Below are 13,956 nucleotides of genomic sequence, written 5' to 3' on the forward strand. Positions count from 1 at the left end.
GTACATTAAGTTTGCAAGTTTGAACATTTAATCTACCTGAAATTTGTTTTAGTGTACAAAGCCCAGAAAGAAATGGGCGGCCAGTTACAATTATTTTCAATCTTTTCTGGGTTAATTAGTAAGATACTTTTGAGAATCTAATAAAAAACTATGGGCCACTTCTGCAGAAAAGTCTATACACAGACATAGTTTTGCATAATTTCACAGACTTGTATGGGCCCCTTTCCATGCAACTCAGATTAAAACCCATGATTTGCTATTTGCTACAGTAACTTATCCTACCTAATTTGTAATATCATCTTTATAGATTTATGAATTACAGAAAATTTTACATCCTTCTGTATTACAAACTAATCCATTGGTCTACCTGCTCTATATCCATAACAGTACCATACAGTTTTAATTACACCAATGATCTTTCTGCCACAGAGTCTTAGTACTTGCTATTCCCCTGCCTGAAACATTCTCTCCCCAACTAGTCACAAAGTAAACTCCTCACTTCCATGCACGCCTCAGCTCAAGTGCTGACTCCTTAGAGTCCTTACCTGACTACCCTGTTTAGGTTCCCTGACTCTCTAGATGTTACCCAGCTTCATTTTAATTCATGACACTGATCATTATTTCACATTATATTATGCTTTAATACTTTCCTATCAGTCTTCTTCACAAGAAGGCAGGCAAGTTGTTGGTTTTTTTCTTACTACTCCATCACCAGAAATAAGTACAGTTCCTGGAAGATGGCAGGAAGTCACTCCAATTATTAATGTGAAACACTGAAAAGTAAGCTTGACCATGTCAATTTGTTTGCTTACCCTACTGGCCTAAATAAACCAAAGATATGAACTTCATATGGCTCCCAAGAGAAGTAATTTGTCAATTTTCTAAACTAGAACTATGAATCTCTAAGGGTCTAATGGAATGACAATTGTTTGGTTGTAGTTTCTTAACTACAACTACATGAAAACGAAAGCAGCTATTTAAGAAGACAGACTACACTTGACATTACGACCTCACATTTGAAAACCCGAGAGTTAACCGGAAACATTGTTTTTCTGCTATATATGTTCTCTGTTCAATTCCCTTAGCCACAAAGCAGTTAAGCATACACAGACACACATACCACATACACATACTCACTTTCTCACATGCACCTAAAATATGCAAACATTTGGAAGAAAATAAATACAATGCATTTATTCATGACAGGCCTGGATTATCTTCACAGTACTCTGAAACTGTGGCAAACAGATGTTAAAGTATATCATATATTATAGTGTTTTCTGTAGGCAAGAATGCCCCTGACAAACCAGCAGAGAATTATGCCCTTTATGGTATATACTTTTCTGTTGGAGTGATGAACACGTGTGGATTTATTCATGCACTCTTGCCCAAGTTCATGGTGACTAACAGTCCACATCTATGTGAGGTTAGAGGAGTGGTCTGTGGCCACAAAAAGTTTTAAGTAAATGCTCCCAAATCAGAACTTAACCAAAGATCGTGACCTTACCAGCATCAAATTCCAACCAACTGACAATTAAACATCTTATAAACAATATGTGCTCAATATGTATTCAATGATACTAACAACAGAAGAATTACAAAGTAATCATTACTCTAACAGAAAAAAGCAAAGAAATAATAAATAAGATCTGTCACTACACTACTGTTTTCTTATAACAAATACTACATAAAGATCTGTTTAATTTTTATAACAAATGGGTGACTATGTGCTTGACAATAAATTTAAGTGACTTTTTTTTTTAAAGATTTTATTTATTTGACAGAGATCACAAGTAGGCAGAGAGGCAGGCAGAGAGAGAGAGGAAGGAAAGCAGGCTCCTCGCTGAGCAGAGAGCCGGATGCGGGGCTCGATCCCAGGACCCTGAGATCATGACCTGAGCTGAAGGCAGAGGCTTTAACCCACTGAGCCACCCAGGCGCCCCTAAGTGACATTTTTTAAAAAGTGCATAACATTTACCCTGGATATTAAAAGCATTGACATTTTTAAGGCTTCATGAAGATTAGCTAACGAACTGTAAGAAAGTCTTCTAGGTTGTTTGGTAAATGTTAATCTTTTTAGCTACATATATAATGCATGACTGAATAAACAATGGTAGGGTATGTAACACTTTGATCATGGAAAACAAAGACTTCTACAAATGTTATTTTTTGCTCTTTACACTTCTTTAAGGGGAAATTTATTCAGGTATTCCAGTGCCTCAGTTACAAAAAGACTAAAAATATGGAAAATAGAGCCATGCAAATTCAATTATGGAAAATGAAAGTACTGTAGTTTTTAACTGTTCACTTAAGTAGACAAAAGTTATTTTGTATGTAGGCCATACTTGTTGATATATAATACTGTTTATGAAACCACAGGGATCATCTGTGAAGTCCTACTAATTATCAGTATCAGCTACGGATATACAGATACATAAATCAGACATAATTAATAGAATCAAACTGCTTTCTACCTATATATATTATTTTGCATTGATTGTGTGTGCATATGTATGTATTTGTGAAAAAAGAAAAAAAAATTAAACCGGAGTTTTGTGTAGTTGCAATAACTAAACATAAGTTTGGATTCTGACTTTTTAAAAAATGGTAAAGGATAAAATTATACGATTTTCAATATCAGAAAGTAGAAATACACTGATACATTAAAAATTATTAGTTTAAAATATTACTATCAAAGGCAAAATAATTAATACTAATATGGCCACTACGGTGATTTTAAGATAAAATAATAATAAGGAAACTTCATTTTGAGAAAAATAAGGAAAAAGAAAGTATTTACAAAGAGTGAATTTTACTAACCTGACTTATTTTTCTTTGTTCTTGTATAGCTTTTTGAATTGCCTGAGATACTTTTTCTTGATCTTTTGCATGCTCAGTCTTCCATAACTCCCTTTCTTCAGCATGAGCTTTTTCCAAATTTTTTCTTTCTTCTTCTATGGCTTTTAAAACTGCATCTTTCATTGCTTCTTTCTCAAGCTTCAAAACAAATAATGACTCATATGAAAATATTTGAATGAGTGACTGCATAAATCCTTGAATAAGAAAGATTTGGGTTAACCTAAAAGGTACAAAACTTGAATTCTATAGGGTTTAGTTCTGACGCTGTTGTTTTTATCCATATTTAATAGTTGGTGTAAAAATCAAATCAATTACTTGTTTTTGTACAAATATTCATACATTATTTCCAAGGCACATCTAAACTTCACAGAAACTAAGCTTTAAAAGTAGCAATTTTCAAACTATTTGGTCTTAGAATCTCTTTACATTCTTAAAAATTATGGAGTACTTCAAAGAGCTTTTGTTTATGCTGGTGGTACATATTATGATCACCGTATTAGAAACTCAAACCAAGACAAAATAAAAATATTTATTAACTAATTTTATATTAACATTAAATGCACTAGATATTAAAGAATATCTTTTATGAAAAAATAACTATATTTTCCAAAATGAAGAAGTGAGAAGAAAATCTGTGGACCTCCTTAATATTTGACTTAATAGAAAATAGCCACGTTCTCATATCTGCCTTCTGTATTAAATCTGTAGTATGGCTTTTGGTTTAAGGACATAAAGAAAACTCAGTCTCACACTGATATGCAGTAGAAAAGGGAGGAGTACTTAGTAGCCAGTTTAGATCTTTGTAGATATTGATGGTTCCTTACCAAACTTTTAACACAGGATAGTTCTTTTTTTTTTTTTAAAGATTTTTAAAAATTTATTATTTGACAGGGAGAGAGACAGCAAGAGAGGAAACACAAGCAGGGAGAGTGGGAGAGGGAGAAGCCGGCTTCCCACCGAGCAGGGAGCCCAGTGCAGGACTGAATCTCAGGACCCTGGAATCATGACCTGAGCGGAAGGCAGAGGCTTAATGACTGAGCCACCCAGGTGCCCAACACGGGATAGTTCTTAAAGGGAGCTGCAATAAGGAAAATCATATAGTTGCAATGAAATTTTTGTATTCTGCCACATTTTTTTTTCTTGCACTTTAAATGAGTCCTTTATGCATGAATTTCTTAAGCATTTTTATTTGGAAAATATTGATTCAGTATACTATGCATCTCCTCTAGAATTTGACACATTTCATTATATCATAACAAAAACAAAGGTCACATTTGTTAATAACACCATCAATCTCATCAGAAAAAAGCCTCTAAGTATCTGAAAGCAGATACAAATTTTTCAAAATTCTAATTTTGCTTTAAAGCTCAACTTTTATCATTGGCAACAAAAACAGTTTTCTGGAGATGCTGGGCTCACTCTGTTTACTTTGGAGAAAATGTCTGCCAAATACTAAAGGCTGCATAACCCCTGTTATTCAGTAAAATGGTTTTCCATGAAAACTGTTGACTTCAGTTGCAACTCAAACAGGAGAATTTCTCTCAAGAAAACCATCATACTTTGGGATGTAGTAATGTCCACGGTCCTCCCACGTTTGATGCCCACCCTTTTCTCTTTCTTCCAGTTGGCCAGATTTGAGACAAGTTATCAAAGTGAGTTACCATTTTCTGAACTCCTGTTTTACTCTACAATTCTTCCCTGAAACTACTCTTACTATGCTTACCAAAACTCTCCATTTTGTTAAATCCAAATAACATGTTTTTTTGTTTGTTTGTTTTAATCCCTACTTTTCTTGACATCGAGGTGACCTCCTATATCGCTGACTATTTCTGTTTTCCTTTTCTTGGTTTGCATAACAGCATGCTGCTTTTATTTCTACTTATATGGCTGACTCTGTTCAGTTCTTTGGAACTTTCTCCTCTCTCTTGATTTTAAATTTTGGAGTTCTTTCAGGGTTCAGGCCTAGTACCACTTGTTACTCTATACTCTCCAGTGAGGTGATTATACATAACAATAATTTCCATGGTTACCATTGCCATCTGTTTGCTGAACAAAAGAAACAAACCATATTAACGTCTTCAAGTCATTCCTTTCTCCTCTGAGCGGCCAGGTAGATTTAGTTGCCTACTTGCCTTGCCATCTGAATATATCATGGACACCTCAAACTCTATATCAAAGAAACAGTACCACCTCCATGTTGTTTCTGAGGCAATATGCTGGTGGTTCCCAACTTGGCCTCCTATATTATCCACCCCAAAAATATATGATAATTCCATCTCCTATTTCTAGAATTTGTCTATTTCTTTCCTTTATTACTACTACTTTACTTCTGCCACTCACTATCTTTTATACAGACTTTGGTTATACTCTATTAATTTTTTTCCTTGCCTCTAATTTCCTCCAAATTAATGTAAATTATCATTATGTCATACCTACACTCAAAAATTTCAATGTGTCTCTCCTTATCTATGGAATAAAATTCAGACTCACAATTCAGAATACTAGCCACCCTTCAAGCTATTTCAAAAGTAATTTATTGTTAAAAACTCCTGGCACAGAAGTACTATCTATATACTCATAATAACTTAATGCATTCTGCCATGCTTTACTGGTAATAGGTAATAACTTACATGACTGTAAATTCTTTAAGACAAAATCACAGTCATCACATTGCACAGTGATGTGCAAATATGAAATTTTCAAAATATCCGTTTACTAAATTTAAATCTAAATCTAAATCTCAAAAGTTAGTGCTATGTTTTATTGGCATATGTATATTTAATATCTATGGATACACTACTTAGAAGAAGTATTTCAAAGTTGGTTTTAAAAATCACATATCTTTTTACAAATATATACTTACATACACATACGTTATTTGTGATGATAACTGTTAATACCAAGTACTTATGAGTGTCACAACATATATTCTCTTTAACAATAATTATCTAAATCTGCAGTATTTCAATGTCATTCCAGTCCTGTGTAATGTAAGTTTAACCATAATACATATAGCAGCATTCTAAATTTAACAGGAAAAACAAGAAAGAAAAAAACTCTGATTTTTCTGTAATGAGGTTTTATACCAAGAAAAGTAGATTGACTTATACCAAAAAAGTAGATTGACACCACTAATGAAGTCAGTGTTTAAATTCCACTTACTTACAAAGAAACCCAATATTACAGACAGAAATACCTTTGCAGCAGATACTAATGCCTCTTTATTTCTTTGCCTTTCTTCCTCCAAACATTTTTCCAATATTTCCTGTAAATGATAAGACAGTTGGGTAGACAGTAAATGCATTATTTGAGATAATTATTTGAGGTAACAACACATTCTTTCTACACTCTGAGCAAACTTCAAGTATTACCTTCTGTTCTTGAGACTGCTGAATCAAAGCTTCCTTTATTTTTTCTTTCAGCAGTTCCTTCTCTGTATCTAGCATTTCAAGGAGCCTCTGATGCTACAAGGAAAGATAAACGGACTATGATTATGACTCTGAGAGCAATAATCTATCAACAAGGAGTATAGCTCGTAGAATTCACTGGCCTGGCTACACTGAAGTAGTCACTAGAGGAAACAATGGGTAGATTGCTGAAACGAAGACTTACCAAAAAAACCCCATTCACCTTTTTCCAATCAGCGCAAAAGAACTTTTTGTGGCCCCAAACTCAGCAACGTACATGACATGAGATCTAACTTAGGCACAACTAGTCCAAATTGGAAAATGAATCAGAAAATGATAAAATGTCTTTAATCAAAATTAAATTTAGAAAAACTACTCACTAAAGTTATTAGTCTACAGCAAAAGAAGCAAACAAATAATAACTGATGTTTGATGAATGATCATAACGTAGTATTTGTGTTTCTAGTAAAGCATTGTTAAAGAAATGGAGAGGTTATTTACTGTTCTCACTCGAAGATTCAGAAAATAAAACAGTGACAGGAATTTATTTGTGTGATAGCTAATGTTACAATATGCAGAATTCATGTATTTACTTTTACACCGGTGTGCTAGCAAAAAAGCACAAACAACCATTAGCCAGTTTTCGTGGATTGGGCACTTGGAATTGAGAGTTTTCCAAGAAAATTCAACTTCTGTATCATCAATACCTTCAACAGAGAGAAGCCAGATACTTGTCTGGAACAGTGCTTTTATGAGGAAACAAAACCAAAAAGAATGTATATATTTCTACTTACAAAGATTTCTCATTCAGTTATTAAAGGGCAAAGAAGAACATTTTCTCCAATTCCTCTGATTTTGAAGCCTCTTTAAATATGAACTTATTGAATATCCAATATTTTAAAATGGATCTATGTCTTTCAATGTTGTTCTGAGTTAAGTATTTTTTAGGAAACAGTCTACATGAAGAGTAATTGACCAAACAGCCATGTCTAGTTAAGAGAATCTACTATTCCTATTTTTTTAAAAGATTTTATTTATTTATTTGACAGACAGAGATTACAAGTAAGCAGAGAGGCAGGCAGAGAGAGAGGAGGAAGCAGGTTTCCTGCTGAGCAGAGAGCCCGATGCGGGGCTTGATCCCAGGACCCTGAGATCATGACCTGAGCCGAAGGCAGAGGCTTTAACCCACTGAGCCACCCAGGCGCCCCTATTATTCCTATTTTTAATTATAAATTTATTTTTTACCTTTATTTTTCAAGAAAATAAGAAAAATCACATGATGTGCTTTTTCATTAAAAAAAATCCAAACTGTGATACAAATTACAACTTGATTATGAGAAATTATTTGTACCACATCAATTTGGGAAAAGCAGCTGACAAATCAGTAGACTTATCATATGCTAAGTTCTGAGACTTTAATTTCATATTCTTTGTAAGTCTAGATACACATAAATGTCATTGAATCAGAAAAAAAAAATACGTAATCCTACTTCAAATACACTCATGAGAAAAAAGTTTAAAAATGTTATACCAGGCAAATAATTAGATTTAGAAATGATAAATACAATTCTCATATGAAACCAAAAATATTCAGTTTAGGCTTTGTGGTAGGGGGAAAAATAACGAAATAGAAAACCAATAAAAACTATAAGAATTAAACTAAACAACAAAGTTTTCAGAGTCATTAATAACTTTGAAAATCATTTCTTCTTAAAAAGAACTGTTACATTAATAAGTCAGGTTAATGGAAATCATTAAGTAATTAATTGTAAGTAGGCCAAGTTTCTCCAGTGGTCCAAGAACTAGTTAAAGAGGGTATGTTAGCTGAAATGACAATGTAGTGTTTAGAAAATTCATTCCTACACATTATTTCTTCATTCTGACAGTACACTATAATAGAAGACTACTCTTGAGCTTTCTTCTATAAGAATAAACTCAAAATTACCACTGGAAAGAAGTATCCTACATAAAAGATACTTTAAGTAAAATCATCCATCTACTTGAGAAAATATAATTAGGTTACTGAATTTCTTATACATACAGGTCATGATAGCTGATGTTTTGGGGGCATTTTTCAGGTTTCAGAGATTGTTAAAAGGGCTTTACATGTAGTGGTACCACATTAAATCCACAACAAACTGCTAAATCAGGCAATATTCTTCCTCTTTTCAGATGAGTGGCCTGAGACTTAGAGAAATTATGAAACTGCCAGGTCTCTAATGAATCACTTCGGCAATGATCGTATCAGTATACTCATTATCAACAGTAATAATTACCTACTAGCTAAATGTGATCTCAGCATTGCCCTGATGGTACCCAATATCTAAAAGCTACTTAATACCAGTTGTATGTCAGGTAAGGCCTCACTTGCATTTGGTTTTAAAAGCATTTGACTAGGGCCACCTGGGTGGCTAGGTTGGTTCAGCGTCTGCCTTTTGGCTCAGGTCATGATCTCAGGCTCCTGGGACTGAGCCAGGCATTGGGCTTCCTGCTAATAAGCAGGGCCCTCTGCTGCTCCTCCTGCTTGTTCTCACTCACTCCCAATCTCTCTGTCAAATAAATTAAAAAAAAAAAAAATCTTTAAAATAATTTGACTAACCTATACTTCTGATTTATTTTTCAGAATAACATTAAAATAAGATGATTTTCTGAAAAAAATTAATATAAGGAGAGAGGATTCAGAAAGATGCTGAATGGCATGAGAGATGTTAACTCAAAATTAAAGTTAATTTATAAAATGAATAATTTACAAGTAGCTAATCAAGAACAACAGAAACGCAAAATATGTTATTCTTATAAAAGTGTCAGGTGGTAAAAAATCACCCAGAGTTCTATCACCTAAATGACAACCATTTAGGCAAACATCCTTCTGGAGGGCTCTCTGTGTATGTAAATATGCAGCTATATGTATACATTTTATATATTAAGTTTATAACTCACCATAGCCTTTTTCAACTCAACAGTATTGTTATTTCTACAGAAACAGAATTATGTTATTATTTTTATTACACTAATTATATATTTTACCATGCCCCACTTACACATTTATGTTTACAAAATTTTCCTTTTAAAAAAATCTTGATTTTTGTGCATGAACCTTGGGAACTTATATAATTATGGCCTCATGAAATATTCCTAGGGTTGGTCTTGGAAGGTTGATGACTGAGCATAGTTTATATTTTAATGCATGCCCTCAAACTGTACTCCAGAAAGAAAATACTAAATTATACCTTAGCTGATTACTGACGATCAATAGTAGGAAAAAAAGACAAGGTAGATTCTTCCAGAGAACGGAATCATGGACTGGATGAGCAACTAACCAAGGAAACTGTTCCACTGTTGGCACAGGGATACCAACAATATTTGGTATCTGCTATAAGCCAAGCATGGCTGTTTATTTCATTTCCCTATTTGAAAATGGGAATTTTTGTTGCATCTTTTCTGTTCTTCTTCTTCTTTCTGAATGCACTGATTATAGTTACGGGTGATGGAGGCAAGGGCCCTTCTATTTCCACATTATCTGTTTTGTTTTATTTTGTTTTTCAAAGTTCCTTTTTCATGGGGGTGGCTTGAGTCAGTAATTTTCTCATTTAAGATGTTTCTCCAATGTTCGGTCATCTTTTTCAATCCATGCGTACGAAAATCTCAGACACAAAAACGCTGGTAGGAAATTCTGTGTATGTGGGGAAGCTTCACAGGAACTGCAAATAGCTGGCTTTTTCATGGTTGTGGTGGCAATTTCCAAATGTCAGGTCTATATAGCACCATTTTCTCTTAAGCTACTCTTTTTGCCTAGAAAAAAGAGGGTATGGGTAAAAAGCTAACTATAAGGTGGATTTGGGGATAACCTCCCAGTTTTTAGTTCCTGCCTTATGAGGTCAAATTAGCAGGTCTGACTACTCCTTTGTCCTGCGACAGTATACAGTAAGTATCTGAATTAAGAACGATGTGCATGGAAAGTTTCAACCATTCCTTCTGCTTTTCAAGCTCCACAGCACCTAGTGCCCCTATTTCCTGAGGCATTCTAGGGTTTTGTAGGACAGAGCAGCCTGTTTCATAAGGGTTTCACCTCAACGGTCTAAGATTACAACGTGTTAGCCTCTGCTGAGTCAGTGAGATTTGCCTGTATCTTATCCCCGTTAGTTTATTGCTTTTATTTATTTGTTTTGGTTTCTTTTGGTGTCATTTTAGTGATTTTTTGAGAGAGAAGAGGTTCAGAAGGTAGAGGAGATGAGCATGTTCAGTTCACCGTATTTATCTAGATTTAGAATCACTTTTTTTTTTTTTAAAGATTTTATTTATTTATTTGACAGAGAGAGATCACAAGTAGGCAGAGAAGCAGGCAAAGAGAGTGGGGGGGAAGCAGGCTCCCTACCAAGCAGAGAGCCCGATGTGGGACTTAATCCCAGGACCCTGAGATCATGACCTGAGCTGAAGGCAGAGGCTTAACCCACTGAGCCACCCAAGCGCCCCCTAGAATCACTTTTTAAAAACACTTAATTATATCTGAGTTTCTGACTCAACCTTACGTGCCAAGCACTGTGTTAGGAACTTTACAAGTCTTACTGGGAACCCTCACAACAACCCAGAAATGTCTTATTACTTACATTTGACAGATTTTCAAACTGAGTTTCAGAGAGGTTATATAAATTGCTTACATTCACAGGACTAATTAATAGTTAAACTAAAACTGGGACCCAGTAAGAGCTGAATATAAAATCCATGGACTTTACACGAGATTATCTAGAATCAACATACAACTAAGGGCTCTCTCTGTTACATCCCAAAGGACTGTTTCTTTGACTTTCTGAGTTTCAGTCATACTCTGGTACTGTTTACCTAGTCTTACAGTTATGTGCTGGTCATGATATGTCTCTTCTCCCCCAATTCTTCTATCTGGCCCCTTAACGTAATGTAATGGAGATGGCAAGATCACAAAAACTAGAAGAAAAGGGGACTCATTCTTGACAAATTAACTTTTAGGGGGGGGGGGCAAGACTGTAGGTTATTTAGGTAGCTGAATCTCTCCCATTGGAATCCCAAGAAATACACACAGCCAAAAACTTGACTCAGCAATCAATGCCTATATCAGCCAGTACGTTTTCTTTTTCTCAAAGACACACATACTTTCAGGGAAGAGACTTTTCTGAAAGAATAGATAAACATATAAGCCACAATTATAAAAACTGTATTATGGTACTTCTGTAAGGTCAAAAAAAGGCATTCTTCTGTTCCATTTATATTTTGGGGACATCTCCTTGGGAGGCAACATATCTCATTATAATTAATACAGACATTAGAGTCTTATTCCCATAGTGTAGTGGTTATCATGTTTGACTGAAACACAGGCAGTGGAATCAGACAGATCTGGAGTCAATCACTAGTTCTTCCCTTATGAAAGGTACAACTTAGATTTTTCTAAGCCTCTGTTTTTTCTTTTATTATGTAAAGCTAATTATGCCAACCTCACAGTTACTAAAATTAAATGATGTAATGCAGGTAATGTATCTGATACTCAAAAATGTTAACTAGACTTCCTGTCAAATAGCTGATAAAAGTATGATAATAAAGTTCACTTATTTAGAGGAATTTTTTTTTCATATAAAAGATTAGTTGCTGCTCAAACATAAAGGCCTCAGAAGGAACATCCATACCCTTTTTCAATAATAATTTCAAAAATTCTTTCAGTAAAATAGAGTGTTAACTTTTATAATCCATACCAATTTTCATTTCCGTGGATATTGCTAACTGGTAGACATTATAATCAGGGCTTTACTTCTGTCAGAGTACCTGAATCTAGGGGAAAAGGATCCAAGACTAAAAGCAGTTGCTCTAGACATTCCATTTTGAAAACTTCTCAAATTGTTTTCTTATTTCAATGTAAATCAAGATTGCAATGCATATTTGTTCTCAACATGACTGCTGTCTTTCCTATTTCCAGACTTGAGTGAGACCAAGCCCTCTCTGCAAAATCCGACCACGACTACTCTGCTATACTTTGAGCACGATGGGTAACAGCAGCAACTATGGATCCAAGGACACAAAACATGGATTCAAACTCTAGCTCTCCTTATTAGCTCTACGTTAGTCACGTGGTATTTGACATTTTTTTTTTAAAGATTTTATTTATTTGACAGAGAGAAATCAGAGCTAGGCAGAGAGGCAGACAGAGAGAGGGGGAAGCAGGCTCCTGCTGAGCAGAGAGCCCGATGCGGGGCTCGATCCGAGGACCCTGAGATCATGACCTGAGCTGAAGGCAGAGGCTTAAACCACTGAGCCACCCAGGCGCCCGGAATTTGACATTTTAAACTTGAAATGCAGTATGGTCTCCTGAAAGTGAGGGATTAGAATCCAGTATATAGGGTTGTTCTGATGATTAACTGATCATATACATGAAATGTTTTTCATAAAGCATCTTACTTTAAGTGTTCATAATCTTTAGTTGTTAGTTATGAACTTCAATAGAAAATTTGAGCAGTATCCTGTGGATGTTCATTTTCTATTATTCCTTTTTTTGTTAATATTTGTCTTTTTAAAAAAGATTTTATTTATTTATTTAATAGTAAAGAGAAAGAGAAGAGATCACAGGTAGGCAGAGCAGCAGGCACAGAGCTGGGGAAGCAGGCTCCCTGCTGAGCAGAGAGCCCAATATGGGGCTCGATCCCAGGGCCCTGGGATCCTTACCTGAGCTGAACGCAGAGGCTTAACCTGCTGAGCCACCCAGGTGCCCCTCTATTATTCCTCTTTAAAAATTGTTTAGATGATCAATCTTTAAGGTAGAAATTCAACGACATACTTTAATGTCTTATTTTTATATTAAATTATCCTACATTAAAGTTTATCTTTATGTATCAACTTATAAATTTCTACATCTATATGTAAATGTATAAATTCATGCTTTTTTTCAACCATGCATACAAGAAATATTTGCTTGGTGCCTACCAACACAAGATACTGTACTAGTTTCTAGGATGGTGCCCTCACGAATATTAATATCTAAAAGACAATCCATGAATCAATTCCTTACATTTCAATTATAGAACTATTTTGTAAGAAAAAAAATCTTTAAGGAGCACATTAACAATGAATTTTTCCTCTCACTGCAAAGTAACTTTTTAGGCTTTGGAAATAAATAAATAAATAAATAAATAAATAAATAAATAATGAACCCCTCTTACCCCGAAAAAAAATTACAACACACAAATTTTAAATGACAAGTCAGAACAGAAAAAAATATAACTATAGAATACACTTCTCATGATGAACACTGAGCAATGTATAAGATACCATTATACTACTACAACTGCTACTTCTACTTCCATTTTTCTTTTATGGTAAAATATAAGTGCAACCAAAAAAATGTCTTGTCTTCTTTTTTAAAGACTTTATTTATTGGAGAGAGAGAGAATGCAAGTGGGGTGGAGCTGAGGGGAAGGGAGAGGGAGAAAGAATCTGAAGTGGACTGAGCTTAGCACAGAGCCTGATGCAGGCTCCACCCCACAACTCTGAGATCATGACTGAGCCAAAATCAAGAGCCAGATGCTTAACCAATTGAGCCACCCAGGTGCCCCACAACAAAAATTTTCTCTTTTAACCTTTTTAAAGTAGACAAGTGGCATTAATTATATTCACAATGCTTTGGAGCCATCACCATTGTTTCTTAATTTTTTCATAATCCCCAACAGAAATT

At 34.7% G+C, this 13,956-nt stretch overlaps 1 protein-coding gene across 4 annotated transcripts in view; it reads right to left on the bottom strand.

Annotated features, from left to right (window-relative positions):
- Nucleotides 1–13,956, bottom strand: part of CCDC91 (coiled-coil domain containing 91) — a 362,303-nt gene that overhangs the window by 104,111 nt on the left and 244,236 nt on the right. For all 4 annotated transcript variants that reach the window (XR_013967309.1, XM_080812002.1, XM_080812003.1 and 1 more), the window contains 3 exons: nucleotides 6,231–6,323; nucleotides 6,056–6,124; nucleotides 2,821–2,997 (listed from right to left, as the gene is read on the bottom strand). Coding sequence is in view for 3 of the 4 variants with exons in the window: in XM_080812002.1 (XP_080668128.1) it covers nucleotides 2,821–2,997; nucleotides 6,056–6,124; nucleotides 6,231–6,323 (339 nt within the window). In the remaining variant the exon portion in view is untranslated. The remainder of the gene's footprint in view (nucleotides 1–2,820; nucleotides 2,998–6,055; nucleotides 6,125–6,230; nucleotides 6,324–13,956) is intronic.

Source organism: Martes martes (genome assembly GCF_963455335.1).
Source record: "Martes martes genome assembly, chromosome: 8".
In the NCBI taxonomy this organism is placed as follows: domain Eukaryota; kingdom Metazoa; phylum Chordata; class Mammalia; order Carnivora; family Mustelidae; genus Martes; species Martes martes.